The 22715-nt window shown below is 40.9% G+C and overlaps 1 protein-coding gene across 1 annotated transcript; it reads left to right on the top strand.

The window, feature by feature from the left end:
* Positions 1 to 1252: 1252 nt before the first annotated feature.
* On the top strand, positions 1253 to 17969 carry asic1c (acid-sensing (proton-gated) ion channel 1c; the record flags this gene model as incomplete). Its single annotated transcript, XM_084546887.1, has 11 exons — positions 1253 to 1894; positions 5181 to 5331; positions 5723 to 5850; positions 9874 to 10024; positions 10121 to 10177; positions 10616 to 10769; positions 10993 to 11084; positions 11489 to 11568; positions 12812 to 12883; positions 16714 to 16766; positions 17891 to 17969. The coding sequence occupies 11 exons, from the start codon at positions 1253 to 1255 to the stop codon at positions 17967 to 17969; spliced, it is 1659 nt and encodes a 552-aa protein (XP_084403013.1).
* Positions 17970 to 22715: the final 4746 nt, after the last annotated feature.

Here is a 22715-nt window from a genome sequence, read left to right on the forward strand (position 1 = left end):
CCCTCTCCCCTAAGTACTCTTGGCAATAAACATTTATTCTATATTTCAGCTTTCAGAATAATTTTTTACCATCGCATATCACCACAGCTGTGATCAGGTTACCCAGCCGTTACAGAGTGAAAAGATTCTAGCTAACGTTCTCGAAGAGAGAGAGAGAGAGAGGAAAAAAAAAGGTATCGTTATGAAGCTGAGTCCTCTGATAGTCTCACATAAATGGAGCAAAGCACCTTTAATATCAGCCAGAGCCACATCTGCATGCAGCAGGATGTCAGTCCTCATTATTCTGGATTTGGGAAATAATACTTGAAACTGGCAGAAAAAGAAAAAGATAATGAGTCATAAAGGATATTTTTAACTCCTCTTTTTTTTTTAAGGTGTTTTTTCCTACAACTCGCTGTCTCCCCACACTTATCAGTTATATAGATCTATTGATCCACGAGTGAAGCCGCAGATCCTCGAATATTTAAGAAATCTCTGACTTGATGTTTTATGCAGAAATTCTTTATCACAATTATTCCCACTTTGATCGATACCACCACCCCCGCCTCTCTACACCACTGGAGGTCTACTTCATCACCGGAGGAAAACAATTTCATCCACTGGCTCCACCTCATTCTCCAGTCGACTGTAGAGAGAGTGTGTAGAGGGGGGCAACAAGCTTCCTATTCCTTTCTGCAGGCTTCAAGTCAACAGAGTAAAAAGCATCTCTTCAGTCTGTGGAAAAAAAGGGAGGAGTTGGGTTCTGGGCAGCTACTGCACAAAGAGGGAAACCACCGAAATCTGCAAGTATTGTCTGGAACTGGAGAGGGAGATGGAGGAGTGAAAGATCTGAGCAACAGGGGTGAGCCTCTCCGAATTTTCAGAGTGATTACCTCTGGGAGTGAAGCCGTCGCTTACATCTGCAATTATCACGTCCATTTATGTATTGATGAAGGACTGCTGATAGTTACGCTGGATGTTTTCTGTTAATGGAGTGATTCAGCTCTTTTTCTCATAAAGGAATCATTATGTAAATCAATTTTATCTCCCCCAAGGAGCACACTTCCTTTGTTTTTATCTACACGGCAAAGTGTTTTCACGCCTGAACAGCTGGACAGCTGCACACAAGCCTCCAGTCGCTGCTACCTGGAATTTTTTAAAACATAGACCTGGAGATGGTTGTGAAAAAAGCCCACCGCGTGTAAATTGTAGTGTGGTGTGGGGTGCTGGAAAAAAAAACTGCACTTGATAACGAAGCCTTGCACTTGCAATTATGGTTAAAGCATCCACGTCCGAATCAATTGCCCTGGGGCAGCACAAACCGAACGAAGCCCAGGAGAACACTCCTCAAAACACAGAGTCCAGCTCACTGAAAGCAACATGGAAAGAGATCACAGTGGATTTCATTATGAGGACCAAGATCCATGGTTTGAAGTTTGTCTTCTCTCCCGACAAGTCCAAACCGCAGCGAGTCATCTGGATCATGGCCTTCTTCCTTTGCGTTGGTCTCCTCTGCACCTGGTCCTGGAATCGAATCCTCTACCTGATGTCCTACCCTGCCGTCACCAAGATCTACATGGTCTGGGCTCACAACATGTCCTTCCCGGCGGTTACGTTCTGCAATAAAAATGTCTTCCGTGTGTCCACTCTGACCCAGGAGGACCTGTACCACAGCGGCTACTGGATGGACCTTCTATATCCTAATCACACAGTGATAACGAGAAGCATGTCTATCCTTAAAGACAGCCACAAGCAGGGTCTCCTCGGTCTGCTGGACTTCGACAACTACTCCCCGCCCCCTGATTATCGCGTCAACACCACGGAGATGATGGGTCGCCTCGGCCACCAGCTGGAGGACATGCTGCTGGAGTGCAAGTTTCGTGGGGAAACCTGCACCTACAGAAACTTCAGCACTGTATGTACAGAAAGAAAGATGCTGTTTGCCAGGTGTGGATATGAGTGTTGTTTACCAGGTGTGTTAATAATTCATGCAAGCTCCCTTTACAGCAGGTATCCTCTCAGGGCGTGTTGAGTTGTTTGTGTTCCAAACAAGCCCGTCCTGTTTTTGCGTCTTGAACATGACAGTTTTTCTCTTATTAAACTTGATGTGTTCAAAAAGCCGCTCTAGAAAACACACAAAGTATTTGTTTGTCGCCATGTCATTGTCAACATCTTGTGTTTCAGCTTCGCTTTCGGCTGTTTTTTTTTTTTTTTGTTTTTTTTTTGCTTAATAACACATGACAACAATATTAGGAAAGTAAAATCAGAGCATTAATAATTCAGACGTCATAAATCAGTCTAAATTAAAGTTCTCTAATTAAACATCTGTAGGGCACGAGGAGAATACGCTTCACAAATGCAGCTGAGGTTTCCATTCAAAGCGCCAGGCGTAGATCTATTACAGCCATTCATTTTTGAGCAACTGAGCCGAGAAAATGGATGACATTTGCATAGTCCCACTCTTCCGGATGCTAATATTTCTGGTGGCTTATAGCGCCCTTAGAAAATATTCAACAAGCAATGGTGAATAGAGAAATTTCTGCAGAGCCAAGTATGCATGCAGAGAGACTGAGAATAATTCAAACCTGTGAACACATGTGTAGGTTTAAAATGCTAACCCGTCACAGTTGCCCGCTCGAATTTGCTAATACTAAACCAGTGGGAAAAAAATCAAACATGCACTTGTGACAGCTTCAACCAGTGAGACACATTTGAAATGGAAAGCCCCCACTGCAATATGTCAGCTGTCCACGGTGGCTTTCCTGTTTCTGCAGAGCCTCCACAGTCTTCCTGGCAATACTGATGGACAGAGATGCCCGTAATTAGGATTTAAACTGCGCCGTGCGCTTGCACCTCAAGCTGCGTCGTGACTGATTGATGCTCTCATTTTAATCTGAGCCTAAATCTGAGTCTGTAAAAAAAAAAAAAAAACAGTCGCTGGTTAGTGACTTTGCAGACCTCATTATATAAACCAACGGGGGGAGAGAAACAAAGCTCTCTCTTATCTGTCAGAGGTGCATGTGCTGTAAGTCTGTCTGAGTCTGGACACGGAACGCTGGCTCTGATCTCTTGAGATCAGCTCTGCCATGCCGGTTGAGTTTTTGCCAGAAGCCTCTTACCACGACCTCGCCACAGTGGATTTTGATGAAAACTTGCCATTAGATGGAATTTCCCCCCCCCCCCTCCTGCTTCTGTGTGAGATAAGTTGTTTAGGAAAGTGGTGGAGAACAAAAAAAAAAAAAAAAGAAGAAGAAGTAGACGACAAAAATATCACAGCATAACATAGTTGGCCTGCTGCAGATGGAGCAGCAGGGATATTTGGACAGTTGTGAGCATTAAAGTACGACTGTGGCTCAGCAGAGCAAGCTGAGCTTCAACTGTTTCAGTAGAAACGCTCGCATGGAAGCAATAAAAGATTTATTTGGTGAGTCACAGTGGATCTAATTCTGATGTTTAACCACAAATAATTAATGTAACATGATGCTAAACTGTGAAACGATCTCTGCTAGGCAACTGTTCGCATCTGGAACAGTTGCAAAGGCAGAGCTAAATGGCGAGGCATTTTATAAAAGAAGAAAACCTCCACCTTAATGAATAAATAAATAAAAGTCACAAGTCCTGAATTCCTAGACACTAATGTCCATTTTCAAGGTAATGAATACCACAAGTGTGCGCTGTTTTAGGGGCTTTTCTCAACTTGAAGATCACTTACTGAATGTCTTGCTGGAAATTTCCAAAACTTCAAATGTATGCTTCCCATAGTAAAAGATTCCAGTAGATTCCTAGTTGCCATAGGTTACCCAGTCTCCCTCTTCAGCTCTTGCAAACAGTCACTGTTATTTGACGCAAAATGCATCGCTACCACTGATGTTGCCAACCCGGCATACTGCGAAATACGGAGCTAATGAGCGGAAGGTTATACCGAGATTTACCTTCCGCTCATTAGCTTAATCAGCACTGTGTGTGAACTTGTTTGGCAAGGGCTGAAAACAGGTGTTAGTTTATATGTAAAAGTGCCGCACTGCAGCTTTAATTGACGGCATGAAATATTCAGCAGGGAGTAAATTTTATATTTTCCTTCGCTTATAAAATTCACATCACGGCCCCTGTACGTCTCCTGGTTGGGGGGGAAGTACCCCATAAACTAACCCACAGCTGCACTGGTTCGAGTCCAGCCTGCGCCCTTTGCTGCATGTGATTTTACTTCCTGTCTCTTTCTAGTGACAAACTTTCCAATGAAGGCACAAAAGTTGAAAGAAAATTAACTTTATTCACGCTAATTCCCTTTTAAATATGACCATATACATTAACAGAATATGAGCTGTGTTTCCAGCATCATGGACATCACTGCAGGTTCTCTATATTTGTGTTGAAATGCATGAGGACCAGATATTATAGTTTCTCTGAGCGCTGCATAACCAATCAATTCTGCATCCTGATAGTCTTATCTCATATTTATAGGACTATCGGGACTGTCTTGGATTTACTCAAGCCCTCGAGGCTTATTTGTAAATTTAAGCTTTCTTAGTCTTTATCTGAGGGGCAGTTTGAGTTCAAATGTGTCTAATCATGATTCAGATTTATTTTTTACTCGAGGATTGAGAATTTTCCAATCTTATGAATATCCATAAAATTTAAAATATGTCATCTGTGCGCTTCAAAGCCTAGCAAATAATTCAAGCCAGTTGGATTACTTGAATCAGTAAGATATTTGCTGAGAGAGACCTAACTGTAATGATTGCAACCTTAAGCACTGCTACGCTTCATTGGCACAGGTTCAGTCTCCTAAGAAGTTTGTGAGACAAAACACAAATGCCTTTCATAAACCTGGTTAGGAGTTTGTTTTGTGACCAGAGAGCGTCCACCTCAGGTGTTTCTCCCACATAGTACGTTCACGCTAAATTACTCAGGGGAAATCTGGAGTGAAATTGGGTGAAGATTGATAGCTGCTGCTGCTGCTGCTGCTGCTAAGGAGCACTCATTAATCCCTCAAATCAGAGGCAGGTGCCTGCTTAAAGTCTGCGCTGCTCTCTCAGAAGATGGCGAAACCTCTGCAATGATTACCTGTCCTGCACAATTACACGCTGACTTGTAACACATCTTGTACTGGGGCGCGCAGTTTTACACAGCGCGGTGGCCAAAGGGTGCGACACTTTTCATTAACACTCCTGTTTTTTGCTTTTCTGTGCTCCTTCCCACAGATTTACACCCGCTACGGAAAATGCTACACCTTCAACTCGGGACTGGACGGCAACCCTTTGTTGACCACGTTAAAAGGTGGCACCGGGAACGGCTTGGAGATCATGTTGGACATTCAGCAGGATGAATACCTGCCCGTCTGGGGGGAGACAGGTCAGTATGGCTTTAAAGAGTGCAGTGATTATCTTAACTTTAACCGTTGTGTGGAAATCTTGTTTCAGATATATCTCTTTATAGAGGAAAAATTCCTTTTACTTACTTATTTTGCACTACACTTGAGTAGAGAAGTGATGAACTATGTTTCTTGAGTTTCTGCAATTGACATCACTTTTAACTACGTGCTTTTATTACCATTGTTTCCAGTTTACCTCAGCCAACAACATTATGGGACAACACATTCATAAACTGCACATCACGTAATAAATATTTGCTTGTAAATCTGTTCTTGAGGTTTAGAAACACCATAAACATCCCAGAAAAGCGAGTTTCCGTGCAGTACATGACCGTGCCTGTTGTTACATTTTCTGGCGTGCTGTATCCACAGATGAGACCTCCTACGAAGCAGGCATCAAGGTTCAGATCCACAGCCAGGACGAGCCGCCCTTCATTGACCAACTGGGATTTGGTGTGGCCCCTGGTTTTCAAACTTTTGTGTCATGTCAGCAGCAACTGGTACCTAAACGCTCAGCCTCCGACCTCGAACCCCTTTTGCTCCGCTGCATCCCGTGTTTGTGCCGATATGCTCGCCAGCGTCTTACCTCTGAGTCTCAGAGTGTGGAGCAAAATCAGATTGTTTACCTTGTGTGGTGCAATTATAGTGCTACATAAACATTCAGTGAATCTAGGTACAGTAAATGAAACTGAGGGATTATATAGCAGCCAAGGAACACCGATAGAGCCAAGTAAGGATTGAATGCGAGTGTACCGTCCTCATCCGAGCCAAAAGAACTTACGACTGCACAGCATGCAAAAAAATATATAAACGGCAGCACAGGTTGTTTGTTTTACCTTTCATATTGAGTCTTTACTACTTCTAGCCCGGAAAGGAATAAATATAAATACAGCTTTTTGGCTGCGGTGATAAATTGTCCCCAGTGGCACATTCAAAGAGAAGTCAGAGAGAAACTGTGAGGAAGAATTCACACTGCGGCGTTCGGCAGGCTTTAATCATCAGTAAATGAACGCTGATTAATAAAAAAACAAACCTCTTTCACAGTCTTTGAAGAGGGAATTAACAGTTTGTTATTATAATGAATTATTGGCAGCGGCATTTAGAAAAAAAAGTATGCTTTTAAGACTTACTATAAATAATTGACCTCTGAAAACTGAAGACTTGCTGCAGTATATCTGGAGGAAAAGCTATTAGAATCATCACACTATTATTGATGTCACTTCGAACCTGACATCACAATAGTTTATTTCCCAACTCCAGCAACACTAAAAAAAGCCATGCAGATGAAGAGCTAGCCCACAGCTATCTAAAAGCTGTATTTTAAGCAGTAAAAGGAGAGTTTTAGCGCACAATATCAAGAAGGAGCAGAAAGGCCCCGTGGCGAGTTTGTTGACTGTAGAAAATTAGCTCTTACTCCACGACCGTACCCGCACCGCCGCCTGTGAAGGATGAAAAGTAATAACTATAGTTAAGGCCGGATTGATCCAAAAAGCCGAGGTCATAACACTGAGCTCACATGGATTTCCTATCCAAATCTGACGGCGCTTATGTGACGTTGCCATGAGAACGAGTTGTGTATCTATTGTCTACGCGAGACGAGACAAGAGAAACGGTGAGGGAACGGAGAAATATCCTCGTGAAGTCAGAAGAATATGGCTGACGTCCCACGAAGGATGTTAGGTGTCGCAAACGATTACCTCCGAGATCAAGTGTTTTTGTATTCTGCAGCAGGCTCATTAAAACTTCTACCGCAGTTCATGTGAAGTGATGGATGCAGGAGCAGTAAATCACTCATTTTGCTATTAATCAAGCCCCAATTTAAATGATTTTGCTCCCGAAGTTAATCAGCTTGGTCAGTTCATCAGCATGAGATAAATGATCAAGTGAAGCCGTCGACGCTCGTTTCAGCAGAATAACATGGGATGATTGAGGCAGAGTTCTGGTTGGTCTCATCGAAGCAGACACTCGGACACCACAAAGATGACAAATTTTACTTTTTGGGAAGCTGCTTTGAATTATGTGTGCCTCTCTCTTTCTTTCTCTTTCTCTTTCTCTCTTTGTCTCCACAAATGTCATTAATGCTCCGAGTGTATCATCATTCAGCCATCTCCAAGAAGTGAATCTGGTCTATTAATCACCTTCGCAAAGTTTCAAGCGGAAAACAAAAGTACACGTATTGTCATTTATAATCGTGACACGGGCGCCCGCACCGTGACGGCTCAAAGGCATGTTTACGACCTAAAAGATGTGTTCAATTAATTAGACTGTCATCAGAGTCGGACCGGCATTAATTTCAGTCAGTGTCCGACGAGGACAACGACACTGATCTCGGTGTAACAAAAGGACGAAGCACTTACAGTATGTTTTCAAGACGTCGTCTGTCAGATGAGACTCGTTTTTAAAAGGAGGTTTTGACGTGAAGACCTAATTTAAGAATTACACGAAAGCAAATCTTCACTCAAGCTTAAGTGGAGGTGAGAAGAGATTGGCTGAATGACAACGCCAGCTGACAGATGTTTCACTGTTACACTTGACGACAGGATGTTTGTCCGGGAGGGGTCAGCCACTGTTACCTCCCTGTTGCTCCTCTCTTATTTCGATAATGATGTGGGCTGTGTTCCCTCACTCCTCGTCCTAGATGAGACGTCCTATGAGGCCGGCATAAAGGTACAGCTTCACACTCAGTCAGAGCCTCCGTTCCTCCACGAGCTGGGCTTCGGGGTCGCCCCCGGCTTCCAAACGTTCGTTTCCACCCAAGAGCAGAGGGTAGCGTATGACTGACTGGGCTTGCTGCATGCCACAAAATTCTGTATTGTCAAGCGGCTACATACTCATTAACTTCCACTCTTTCATCTGCTGGTTCCCCCTCCCCTATCCAAGCCATGGGTCCATCTGTCCCTCCTCTGTGTGGCTGAAGCAACAACATGCAACAGCATCTGCAGTCTGTCCTTGTCGCCATTGTCTCCTCTGTCTAACCGGCATCACTAAAGAGCAGCTAATGTGTTTTCAGTCCTCCAAGCCATTCGCCCGAGTGTGTGTCTTCACCAAAGCTGTTGTTTGGCTTTACCCTTTCACTTCCATGTACAGTTCTGTTGACAATTTTTAGTTTGTTTTGCTTTTTATGTGTTATTGGGGCGATCCACTGGACCACTAATTTAATCTGGAGGTTCCAGACAATATGATTCATTGGGTTTTATTACCCTGGAGGACTGTGGCATCAGTTTATCGTCTGCCTTATATTGCACCGAGGGTTTTTATCTCCAGATATGAGAGTCTGTGGGCTAGAAATGAAGTACGGCTTAATCGTGTTTGCCAGACTAAATCCACTCCTTCGACAAATTGCACTCCATCTCTGTCACTTTCTATTGACTAAATGGCTGTTAGATTGTCAGACGTAGAGCTGGTGGGGATGATTGGGAGTTACAGTGAAGCCTAATGTGACAACAGCAGCAAAAAATTCCTTTGTGAAGTTCGCCAGGAAGAAGCCTTCATCGTTGATTGCTGGCTTGCTCCCATTGCAATTAGTAGCTAAATGTTCAAATGCCCGAACGAGCATCGCTGGCCTTATTTGGTCGTGAAAACGAGTAGAAGGCATTAATTACTGCAGCTGTTGTAAACAAGACATTTTGCATTCTTCTGTTTGCTGTTTTTAAAATCTTGAAGCGAGCCCTGAGCACACGTGGCACGTCGCTGCACGGCGAACACCGAGATCTGATATTTCGTGTTAACCAAATCCTTCAAATCCACCCGTTAAATATTCATTCGTGATTGATTCATTTAGAATTCCCCGAGTTACTCATAAACGTAATGACCCGCTCTTCACCTTTTAATGAGAGTCTGCAAACCGAACGCACACTGCATCTTCTCCTCACTGTTAGATCCACGGGGCTGTGAAGGAGGGGAGTTTGGTAATAAACTCTCATGAGAAAATCGAAGTAGTTAATCAACAATTAAACCACTTTAGTAAGCTTCATGAGAGCGCATTATTCATTAGGACTTATCTTCGTTTTAATATACGACTCATTACCATGTTATAAGATGTTATTCTCTGTATAATGTCATTTAATTGTTCATTTGAATACTGTTTAATGTTCATTTTCCCGGGGTTGTAAAATTTGTGCATTGATTGTGGTGTCCTGTCTGAAACTACGTACTTTGCAGACTTCTATTCAGCCTGTCTCTATTCCCATGGTACTCTGCTTCCTACCGGGGACTAGACCTGCATCAGTAATGTTCTGCATGACGCGTCTGCTTGCTGCTATACGTGGGCAATAATGTTGTTATGACTGGATATTCTGTGCCAGAGTCGTCTCAGTGGACATTTTCATTTAAATGCCTCTGTATATATTTATTTATTTGTTTTTTTTTCTTGGTGACATTTGTGTTTTTTGTTGTTTTTTTTTTTTCTTGTCAGCTTGTCTTCCCCTTCCTTTGCACTGGGCCTGCATTATGTTATTTGTTGTAATCCCATGTGCTGATACACTGAGAGGAAAAAAAAAAAAGTGCCGTTTTCCTTCTTTCAGCTCCAGTACCTCCCACCGCCTTGGGGAGATTGCAAGTCTACCCCCATAGACTCTGAATACTTCTCCACGTACAGCATCACCGCATGCCGCATTGACTGTGAAACCCGGTACCTGCTGGAGAACTGCAACTGCAGGATGGTTCACATGCCCGGTATGAATTCAGTCAGACCATTAAAGAGTGTTGTAATTTTCTGTAATGCAGCTTTTATGTAAGTGATGATTTACACTTTTATATTACTTCAAACAGGGACCTCGACAGTTTGCACACCTGAGCAGTACAAAGACTGTGCTGACCCAGCTTTAGGTGAGCCCTCACGCTTTATCGTATTAAAATATCACTGTGATGTATTTGCATTCATGCCTGAATTCAACCAAGTGTTCAGCACCAGAGCCACGAGCCTTTTTCCAGCCCTTAAGATAATGTAGCCTCAACTAGAAATGACTTTAATCTCAGATAGTGCTGAAGCAAAAAAATAATAAAGTAAAATTATTGTTTAAAAATTCCATCAAGGAGATTTGTGCCTGTGCTTCACTGAAACCAAATAAATCCCGCTGAGGTTTTTCTTTTCCTTCCTTCTGGCTTCAGTCATTATTTGCTTTCATGGAAAGTGAACGATGGCAGCGAATGTGTAGTCCTGGTTTGTGCAGAGATATTTTTAGCAGGGCCTCTGTGTGCAGGTTTGTTTGATTCTCCATGGTGATCACAATATTTTTTTTTTTAAATGACTTTGATCATCCACAGACTTTTTGGTAGAGAAAGACAACGATTACTGTGTCTGTCAGACCCCCTGCAACATGACTCGCTATGGCAAGGAGCTGTCCATGGTTAAGATCCCCAGTAAGGCATCTGCTAAATATCTGGCTAAGAAATTCAACAAAACTGAGCAATATATCGGGTAAGTATTATTTAGTCAGTTATTTAGATAGTGGCCTGTTTTTCTTTTCTTTTGTCTGTTGATGGATGGTGGCATAGCATGACCTGAGTCTCCATCGTTCACCTTCAATGTAACAATAATGAAAGGCAGTTACACGGGAAATTTAAGCTATCATTTGTTGAAATGTTAAAATCACCTGAAGTAAAATCTGCTGGGTGCAACTCTTGTCTGTGCCCCTCTCCAGAGAAAATATAATGGTCTTGGACATCTTCTTTGAAGCTCTGAACTACGAGAAGATTGAGCAGAAGAAGGCCTATGAAATAGCGGGGCTCCTCGGTAAGTAAGGCAGTTTCATTTTCACTTTTTTTTTTTTTTTTTTTTTTTTAAGAAAAAAAGAGCAGAAGAAAAAAATAAAAAGAAAGCGCTTGACCTCGGTATCAGCACTCTCAGCGGAGCCCCCGCCGCACACCTCACATCGCGTGTCAGCGCCCGGCCCTTTGAGGTTTCCTCTTTGAACTTGTGAAACAGGCTGAGCACTTTTTTTTTTTATAATCTGATGCTCTTGCAAGGGCAGCCGGGTTGTGTCTGATGAAACTTGGGGCTGGATGGACACTTTTTGACAATTCTGCTCAGATTACTGAGAGAGATACTGAATTAGATGTGACAGCGCTGGGAATGGTTTCACGCACCATTGTTCAGTTGCTGTACCTGTCCATATCTGTTAATCTGTCTTTCTCTAGGTGACATTGGAGGTCAGATGGGGCTATTCATCGGAGCCAGTGTTCTGACAATACTGGAAATATTTGACTACCTATATGAGGTAAAGTCACGGCATTTAATAGCACTTACTGTAATAAATATGTAAAATTACAGATATCCTTTCAATATATTTGAACTGATAATGTTAAATCTTAAAGGAACACACAATTAGGTCCATATATTTTTCGACACTGATGCATTTTCTATTATCTTAGCTGTTTACCAAAAAATACTGGTGTTAGGTTTATATATGGTCTTAAAGTGCAGACTCTCAGCTTTAATTTCACAGCATTGACATCCGTATTGGAGGAAAGGTGCAGGGACTGTACCCTTTTTTCCATATGTACACAGCTCAGAAGTGATTTGACCACTTTGCAAAATCTTTTTCTTTTGAAATACTTTGTCCAGAATGGTCAAAGAATGGGTTTCTCTCTGTGCTGCTTAGCTGGGCCTTAACTGCAGCCGGGTCTTTCTACTTTTATGCTTCTCTTCAGTAGTTTGACATCAGGTGACTGACTCTACTACCACAGGAGAATATTCCACTTCTTTGACTTTAGAAACTCTTGTGTTGCTTTCACAGTTTTGGGTCATTGTCCGTCCTCTTTGTGAAGCACTTTCCAATCAACGTTGCTTCATCTTGCTGTATATCGTAGCATTCTGCCTGTGGCTTCAACCTCTCAGTTAAATCTTTTAGGTAAAAGATAGCGGATCCAATATCATCAGTAGTAACCCTGGAAAATAGTGGATTATGTATGAAAGTGATTATAACTACCACATCTTTCCTTCACTTTGGATGTGTAAACCTTCAAGTTAAAGCTGAGAGTCTGCACTTTATATATAATATAACAATACAATATAATTTAAACTTACAGTATGTTTTAATAAACAGCTAAAATAACAAAAATCGTGCCTGTGTCCAAACATATATGAACCTAACTGTATATTTTGGCTTTCCTGTGGAGAGATAAACCAGAAGATTGATGGCATGTCTGTATGTTAAATACAAGAAAGGAGCCGGTAGCTAGTTAGCTTAGCTGTGAACAACAATTGGGAAGAAGGAGAATAAGCTGAAAAACAATCTACAAATTATCTGAAGCCTCCAAAAAATAAAGAATATAAAAAAAAATGGAAATGATTATTCTGTACATTTTTGGGTAAACAAATTAGATATAACATTTAAATTAGTGAGATTTAGAGGTGATCTCATTTAACTCCAAGTAATTACACTTTCCCAAATGTTCTTTGTCAGTGTCCATGCTGTATTTCATCCTTGAATAATGTTTATGTGATGTTTTTGCATCTAGGTGTTCAAGGATAAGGTTTTGGGTTACTTCATACGCAAGAAACGACCACAGCGTTGTCAGAGCGACAATCTGGTAATTCTTCTTCAGTTTCTCCAAATGCATTTGATCGAATGACACGAATGTGACGTTTTTAGACCAGCTCGGGAACAACAGCAAGAAAAATGCCTGCTTTCCCCCTCCCTCGAAATGCTATTCATGAACAGCACCAGTGAGGAAGCAATTTCCCGCGCAGAAACAATATATTTTTCTAGAAAGCACAGCCATTAATAAAACATGCACATTGCTTTTATTGCGCAATGTGACGGAATAATCAGTATTCTGCTCTTTATTTACATTGCGGGAAGCAGAATAAATTATTGACGACACACATCTAGTATAGCCATAAACATGGAATGCAGATGAGTATTGACAGAGGAAACTGGAATCAGAAAGCTGCATTATTTGTGGTTTGGGTGTTTTTTTTTTTGCTTTTTAAATATCTCCGCACGGGCAAGTAGACAGGAAGCGTCTGACCTGCTTTCAGTTAATTCTTACTGGTGACTCACAAACGCCTCGTATTATCAGAGGATATGGCCTTTATCTCTGTTAATCCCACACTCTTCAGTATTTACACAATAAGCAGTAGCTTCTCGGTGTCACCCCCTATCATGTAATTAGGGTTCATTTGAAGAACGGAAAAGCTTAGGTTTTACCCCTGACTGTCTGGAGGAAATTATAAAATGCAGAGGAATTAGACTAAAGCAGGGCGGCATTAAGAGGTCGGGAGATTTTATTAACATTTCATTATCAACTTGTTTTAAACTCTAGCGGCGCAATAAAACCGTTTTAACTTCCCAGTGAAAGCTAGAGTAATGGCAGTCTTATCTGTCCTGTCCTCAATCTCAGCATTTAGTCGAGCCCAGAGGTTTAACAGAAACTGCGTCCGAAGGCACTTCACTCCCTCCTGAATGTTACGTAAGCTTTATACAAGGCAGTTAAGTAATGATTTATAACTGAAATGCACCTTCTTAATATAAGCAACTGGCAACTGTTCTCCTCATACAGTACTGCGGAATCAAGCTGCCAAAAAAAATGATGAAAGACTGATTTTTGCTGGCTGCAGTTACGGAAAACAGTTTGCTGTAGGTAGAGGAGAAATAAATACTGCTGTTTTCAGACGGATTTAAAATCGATGCTGTTGATCGTGTCGTCGCTAACGCCAGAAATGTTGCCTGGCTGGAGCGTTGCCTATCTGAGAACGCACACCAAAGTTTCCTCCTTGACAGCAAATAAATAAATAACGAGTGAGGAGTCTCACAAGGAAGTTGCCAGGGGTCCATGAGAGGAGTGCATGTCACACAAATACACAATGTCTTCAAAAAATACACAAAGAAAAACACACGGGGCCTCCGACTGGCACGTAGCAACCATCCCCACGAGTCCACCTCGGGGAGGTTACGTGTTTGCAGACAAACTGAATGATCAGAGGTGTTCTCTGGAGAACTTCCTCTACCTGCATTGTTTGCCAATATAAAAAGACATGCAAAGGACACAGAAACACTGAAACTTTAATAAGAAATAACTAAATTAAATACACTATTACAGAATAATTTATCCTATTTTGTACTTGAAATACTAAAAATTTTAACATGTTTTTTGGGAAATCTCTCAAACTTCAAATGGGAATCTTGAAGACTTTAACGAACATCTGTTGAGTCTATAGCCCACTGACTCCATCAGACTGGATGTCAGTGGTGACATTTTCTAGAAGGAAATAAAAAAGCTACGTTGAGTTACTAATGTAACCTCTGGAAACAGATACAGTATCTGGATATGATGCTAACTCGTCATCAGATGAAATGTAAAGACGAACCCTTTGTGACGTCATCCATAGGAGCCCTGAAGGGAGGCATTGAAGCTCAGCGTCGGATGGCACCGGCTGTCACCATCTTGGCAGCGCCAGACTCTCCGCCTCAGTCTTGGCTAAAATTAAAAAGAGGCAAAGAGTCTAAGTGGTAACGTTGAAGCTAGCAGCAAGATAACACCCACATGTTACTCAAAGCAGCCACATCCTTAATTACTGATGACTTGAGATAACTATTTATTTATTTCTGATGTAAAGTTTTAGCATGGGGGGCCTGTGGGGATTGACTCACTCTTGGTGTGACAGCCTCAACTGACTATTTGAGGACTTAGACTTAGACTTAGATAAACTTTATTGATCCACAAGGGAAATTGCTTGGTTACAGTAGCTTAGTTGTACATAAAAAACACACTCTTAAGAACCTCAGATAAAAAGAAAAGATTAAATAAAATAAAATAGAAATAAAAAATAAGTAGAATAAAATCAAGTAAGATAAAATAGAAATAGTATAAGCCAAAATGTACAAATTATCATATTAGCATATGAACAAATGTACAAGAAATGGAAGAATATAAATTATATATACAGGGTAAGGTGTAAGGTGCAGTAGTGTCCATTAACATTAATAACATTGAGTTATCTGTCACAGATGCAGTTTGAAGCACTTGCGCGTTTTCATGTTTCTGCTTGACCCAAACGTTCTGCTGCTGCAGCTTCACTTTAAAAGCAACTGACAAAACAAGTTTTGGTTTATAGACTTTATACTATGAAGTAGTCACAGAAAAGATGGCGTGTTTTCCAGAGAGACCGTGGATAAGTTTGAAATAAAGCAGGAACTAAGCAGCAGCAGCAGCAGCAGCAGCAGCAGCAGCAGCAGTGAGCTGGTAGATGAAGAGCTTCAGGCTAAATCCTGCACACTTCTCTCCACCTTCTCAGAGAGATAAACAGCTCCTTTCACTGGGCCCTGTTGTTTCTAGGCTCATGCCGATTGCAACAGTCAGTTACTCAAAGAATTATATTTTTTATTCTGTGACAGGTTGTATTATCCTGCATTTGCAGTTTCCACCAGAAACAACTAAATGTTCAAGATTGTCACTTCAATAACTAAATCTAAACTTTTTAATTCAGTTATTTCTTGGGATTAACTTTAAATCTCGCGAGCCCGCTAATCCGTCTCCGCAGCTCAACTAAAATCTTTCCTCCTTCCTGGTGCCGTTATAATGAAAAGCATTTAAGGTTTTTTTTTTTGTTTTGTTTTGTTTTACAGTGCAGACATTTTCTTTTGTTCCCGAGTGTATTGTGTCAACCAGTGTTTGTATCCAGCTTCCTTGGCAGAGCTGTGTCTTGTGTCTCACATCAGGAGCAAATAAATAAATAAATAAAACAGCACGCAAAACAGACCTTCCCCTAATTTTTCTTCAAAAGTTACGGGTTTGTGTCTGCATGAAGATTGTGCTCTTGCATGCTCGGCTTGCCTCGGGCTCAGAATTACACTTTGTTAGCTGCTGCAGAAGAAAAGATCAGAAGAATATATGTTTGTTCTCTTTTACAGAAAATGGAGATGCTTACAGTAAGGTTAAGACATTGTCATGAAGGAGATTATTTTCAGTCTGCTTTTATCAGGATCAGAAGTAAAACAAAGTGGGAGAGGAAACATTTGTGTAGCGGAGCTGATATTTACAGCACGACTATCTTACACATCGTGATATTTACTGTATTCTGCTCCATTCATGTCATGTGTTCACCTCCTTACAAGAAACCATCTTCTGTACTTTGTTTCTCTCATGCCCAATAACTAGTCCATTCCCACATCTTCACTCAAACAACCTGACATTGAAGTAATTTAATTTTCTGTTTCCCTTTTTTCTTCAATGATCGGCAACTTTTCCTAATGACAACCATCTGCTCCGCCCCCTCCCCTCCAATTTTACTTTATCTGAAAGGACAGCCTCCTTCCTTCGTAATATTCCCAGAGGTCTGACTGAAAGCATTTACATTGTGTTTTTATTTTCATTTCAGTCACCCTCACCCATCTTTCTTTTCATCATGTCTATTCCAGGAGTTTCCAGAGAACCAAACCAGCCCTGGTGTCACGCCTAATCATGCCCCCAGGTAGCACACCCCATTGATAATAGACGCTCCCTCCCATGCTGTCCCTCTCTTTCATACATACTCGAGACCATCTCATACATCATTTCCTAAGTGGTTACAAATTATTTGGATGGCAGACAACAAAAAAAAAAAAGGGGTAGTAATCCACCTCCAGAGAGCATTTTCATATCCACTGCCATGCCAGGACAGGTTAGTAGTGATGTGTGTCTGTACTCACCGGCTCTACAGAGGAGTCGGTCGGATTCTCCAAGTGCGTAACGCTGTTACGCTCTGCACTATGCAAAATAATGATGCTTTCTTTCCCATAGGATAAAGCGCACTGCTGAATTGAAAACAGATTACACATTTATTGAACTGCACACACACAAAAAAAAAAAAAAAAAGCTGAAGCACATGAGATCTGAGATTTGTTTCCCCCTCCCGGCAGCACAGAGGTCCATTTAGAGGCAGCGCATTTGAGGCTCCTGTCAGATAACATCACTAGATGCATTACTTTGTGATGTTATCGCAGGTCTGCATGCAGTGAGTTTGCACAAAAAAAAATACAAACGGTTCTTTGTCTGCTGGAATAGCCATTTATTTTTCTCCTCACCGACGGGACCTCTACCGCTGTTTGTTATCAACATATCAGCAGCTATCTACTCAATAAGCACCTTTTGCACATAGAGGGAAATGCAGATGTGGATGTTTCTACGTCCGTAAGAATCTCACATGCTAGTGTAAAATCAGAACTAAAAGTATGCTGTTTTCTTTCTCTTCTCCCTCCTTTCACTCATCCCACCGCCCCTTGATTTATGTGAAACATATGCAATGTGGCTGATCTTTAACCCCCCCACCCCCACCCCCAAATCTGTTGTATTCATCAACTCATTGTCCACATATGTTTCTGTCATTTATCGTCCTTGTTTATTCATCGTCCGTGTGTGTCATTAATAACATTTCTTTCTGTTTTTGCTCAATTTCTCCTCGCCGCGTACGTTTTTTTATTTTTTATCACCTCCCTCCCACGTTTCTCCCGTCTGCTCTCATTTTACCTGTGGCTCGTCTCTCTCCTCCATACCACCGCTCCTCCCTTAACCCTGTTGAACTCGTCTCCCCTCCTTCCCCGCCCTCTGTTTTTGCAGAGCACCTGCGACACACTCCGGAGTCACTCGGACAGTCTCGGATTCACGCCGAACATGTTACCTCGTCACCCGACTCTAGGCAACTTTGAGGAGTTCGCCTGTTGACGACATAAAGCTCGGGCTTTGGGGGAGGGTGGGGTGGTGGTCGGGACTTGACAGCAAACTGTGAAATAATTTCCCTATTTAACAGAAAAGTGGTTGAGTGTATAACTCAAAAAATAAAAAATAAATGCATAGTACAGTTTTATCAATGCCTGAATAGAAATAGAATACTATCATCAGAAGAAAAACTAAAAACAAGAGAGAGAGAAACCATTTCCAAAACAGAACTCAGGTTTAACTGCCATGTCGAGGCATCAGTGTTAATTTATTCATGTTTCATTTTTGTAGATTCGTTTTCCGGTCACTTCAGAGTATACAATCAGTAAATGTGTCCAAAAGAAAAAGAAAAGAAAAGAAAAGGGAACTGTGTAGAGATGAGTCACGTGGTAATGCTGTGCTAGTCTTGCTGTACATCAATCAATCAAAAAATTTAAAAACAGAAAAAAAACACGTGGATTGGTGTGTGTAGCAGCGTTTATTATTGGTGTTACGCCTCCAGCATCTAACCGATGCTGTACAGAGTGACCTTATATGATACTTGTCGTCGGTTTTAACAGGGGGAGTCTCTTTTTTTTAGAAATCAACTGATTGTTGGTTTAAAAGAGCTACTCAGACCTGAATCACAGCACTGGACTAGTGTTTAATGTTGCCTTTTGCTACCATGAGGCTTTGATCGGCCTCATTAATTAGACGACTGTGCTTACTTTACCTTAAAAAACAAAAAAAAAACAGAGAAGGAACTTGATTAATTGTATATATGCAAGTTTTGTTTTACCTAGGACGGCTGAGACGGATGAATTGGAGGTTTTCTTATTTACTTTTTTGTTTTAAACAGTAAAGTTAAACAAAAGAAGGCAAAAAAAAGGCAGTTGATTGTATCTTTATATAGCTAATTTTTCATTAATACTTCCCATTTATTTATTTATTTTTTTTATATATATACGTGTATATACTGTATGGCCTTGCTGTTCTGACGGCATCCAGCTCGTCGTAAAACCCGGCCTTCGTTTCCATCTTTAGAACCGCAATCAGATTTCCTTTCTTTACGTTTGAGTCTCTTTCATCACGGTGTCTTAAAGGTACTCATCAGCACAATCCCCTGTGATAGTAATCTATTCTCTATTGAACACAAGAGTTTAAAAGGCCGCTGCTGGTGACATTCCTAAACTTGACCGAAATGTGTAAATACCCACAATCAAATGCCATGAAGAAATTCTCCACCGCTCACGTGAAACATTTCTCAGATTAATACATAAATACACAGAGAGACATATAGATATATATATATATAGAGAGAGAGATTTAAAAACAAACTGTTTCCTCATCTGTTCTTACACCAGAAGGAATTAGGACTTTCTATTTGGCGTGGACCGTAAGTGTCTTTGAGTTTCTGGTGATCACAACACATAGAATTATATCATCACGTACGATTTGCCTCAAAATCATCAGAAGTACCCTTCACCTCAGCCCCACTCACTTCGGTTGATTTCTAAACTAGAAATGCATTGTACAATTTCACCATTGTATCCTATTATGATCATTATTATTATTATTATTATTATTATTATTCCAGAATATGTAATAAGTCACAAATAACACTTTGTGATGTATAAATGATCAAGTATAATAAACACTATATTTACCCATCGTACTCACGTACACAACCTTTCTTCTAATCTTCGTGTCAGTCTACTTCCTCTCTTGTTAATGTTTGTGTTACCTACCTGTGTTATGGACTTGTAGGTACTATAACTGAAAATTTAGTTGTTTTTTAAAAAAAATAAATAATAATTGTGAAACTTTAAAGTATAACGCCAGTCGAGTAAGTGGTGTTCATAACACTGTAGCTTTATTACTATGTCGTCTGTGTATTAGATGACTGTTGACGTGAAGCACAAACCCTTGGAGATCAGCCATCACTCGAAAGCCAATGACCGGACGTCTACGGTTGCGACTACCTTTTTATTTTTTTTGTTTTTGTGGCTCTAGTTTTAATGACGCACACTGTTACACACGGTGCGTGCTCACAGCTCCGGCATTATCAGGAATAAGAGGTGTAATCCGAGCGGAGCCAGAGATCACATCGTGGAGAGACTTTGTCCGAATGGAAAGTTTTACCTTTCAGGAAAAAAAATAAAAATAAATAAAATAGAGAGAGAAGGTAGTGGCGTTGTGTTGTGATTGTCTCAGCAATAAATGCACTGAATCAGAAACCACTGTTATCGAATTGACATAAAAATACATTTGATTTGTGATTTTCAATTATCAAACTCCTGGGATGGATGTAGACTGAACAGCTGCCAGCTGCAGCACTGATGTATGATATGACAATTGTATAATAACCCTCATCGTCTATATATAAGACACACATACAATGCCAGTTCACGTTACACAATGATGCTACTCTGACGATGCTGCATTGATGATTTTGAGTGTGTGAGTCAAGCTGTTGGGTTAAAAAGCATAAAAAAACGATATAAATAAATGGAAAAAATGACCGAGCATTACCGCAAACTGTGGGGATATGTAGGCTTTGTGAAAATGTCCCGGGTCTTTACCTCTGTCTCCCGACCCCCTGCCTTACTACCAGTCAAAGAACAGCAGAGTGTATCTGAGCTGGCAGACTTTTATTTCTACTATTTATGCTCATTAATTGATATTTATCCTCTCGTCACCCAGCGCCAGGATTTGAACTTTTATTCTGAGAATTTACAGCACATCACTCATTTTCTTCCTTGCATGGCCATTGTGTATTCCTATTATCTCTGGTCAGTTAATGTAATATTAGCGATGCTGTTCACTTTGTCATGTCCAAAGTGTATTTCTGGAGTCAGATGAATCAAAATGGTGTTCTCCGCATCCTGTGGTACAACGTCCTAGACCTTTATAACCTGGGATTGTGCAATACTCAACTGAAGAAACAAACAAAAAAAACTCCCTAATCTCCCTAACCAGGGATGGTTTAAACACAACGTGGCTCGAACTAAAAATGTGCCTTTGAGACTGGTTCTTAGAGGTAACATCAAGATTTCCCCTGTGCGCACATCTGGAGAACTGGAGTTGTTTCATCTGGCTCTAATTGCTCAATGTGCATTTTATTGTAGATATGTGATTTTAACTCTGAACTGTACATTAAATAGTTAATACAAACGTAACTATGCCTAGTCAGTCTTAAATCAAACGGCCGCCTCGAGCACCCAGTTTAATCGAACCTGACACCAAGGAAAAGTCGATCGGGTGGAGTCGATGGTGAAAAGAGCTGATGAAAGAAGCCTCAAGTCAATTTAGCAAGTTAGCGTTCAGATCTTTAACTTGAAGTCAAATGCGATGCGTTTGTATTTTTATACATGTATTGCATTATATACTGTATATCAACTCCTGCCAAACAATGACAGAGAAGTAGATATTCCATTTTTTAAACATTCACATGGTATTTTAGGGTTTTTGAATTTCCTGGAAACCGATTTGAAAATGTTGATGACTCATCCTGCACTCGGGGGCGTACACTCATTTTACATCTAATGAAACACTTAATTGAATTTTCATGCTCCTCCTTTTTTCTGCGTCTTTCCTTCCCTGGCAGCGCTGCTGGGTTCTGCTCTCAGCTCCAACATGTATGGACGGCGCCTGCTCGGGCCGTTAGAGCTGCCTCTTTAAAGGTGTCCTGCAGTGTTTTTGACTACACCACTAGCAAAGTTTCTATGAGTGGGCCGGAAAGTTTGTTAGTATCGATCGATGCGAATACTCTCAAACGGCAGTCGCTGCAGATAAACTGACAGTAATACAGCTTGTGCAAGCAAATATGGATTTTGTTAAAATAGTTTCCAGAGACTATTAAAGGGGAACTACTGTTTTTTACAACCTGGACCTTATTTCTGGCATAAAATACGATCGTTTACTCACCCAACTTTGGTGTCATCTGGACGATATTTAGATCTGCGTATATCCATATAGTGGGAGTGACTGGGGAACCACAACGCTGCCTCTAAATAACATTTGTCTGCCGCATTTAACTGGTTCATTTCACCAATATTTTGTTATGATACACTAGTGCTATTCCCCACTGCGTTGCGGTGCCCTAGTCACTCAAACTATATGGATATACGCGGATCTAAATATCGTCCGAATGACTCCGAATGACACCAAAGTTATATGGGTGAGTAATAATGTTATTTTATGCAAGAAATAAGGTCCAGGTTGTAAAAAACAGTAGTTCCCCTTTAAGACACAGAATAGTGATATGATTGTGTGGATCAGGTGTGGGTTTTTTTTGGACATAAGTGATGGGACTCAATGCAAAAAGTACATCATCACAAGTAAAACCTGTATTTAAGTCTTGGCGTATGTACAGAAGCACTGTCAGTAAATACTAGTAGTGTACTAGTACTGCATTGTTTTTAAAAATGTGCAAGTAGGACTTCAGACTGGAGCCTCGGCTTCATCCACTACAACATCTTTACATGTTTGACTCAAAAATGTAGAGGATAAGTCAATTTAAAGTGTCGCAATTACAGTACATGTACCTCAAAACTGTATTCAGTTATATTTTGCCGCAAACTATGTCCACAACTATGTCCAAGTCTCCTCAATTGCTAGTCATAAGATAACAAAGGACATACAGATCTGCTCCTGCTACAAAGAGGGAGCTGGCTGAATATGCAAGCTGTAAATTCATATGTATTTTCTGTTAAGAAAAGCAAACGTGTGTTTCCGTTGACTTTAC

Source organism: Chelon labrosus, assembly GCF_963514085.1.
Source record: "Chelon labrosus genome assembly, chromosome: 6".
Classification (NCBI taxonomy): domain Eukaryota; kingdom Metazoa; phylum Chordata; class Actinopteri; order Mugiliformes; family Mugilidae; genus Chelon; species Chelon labrosus.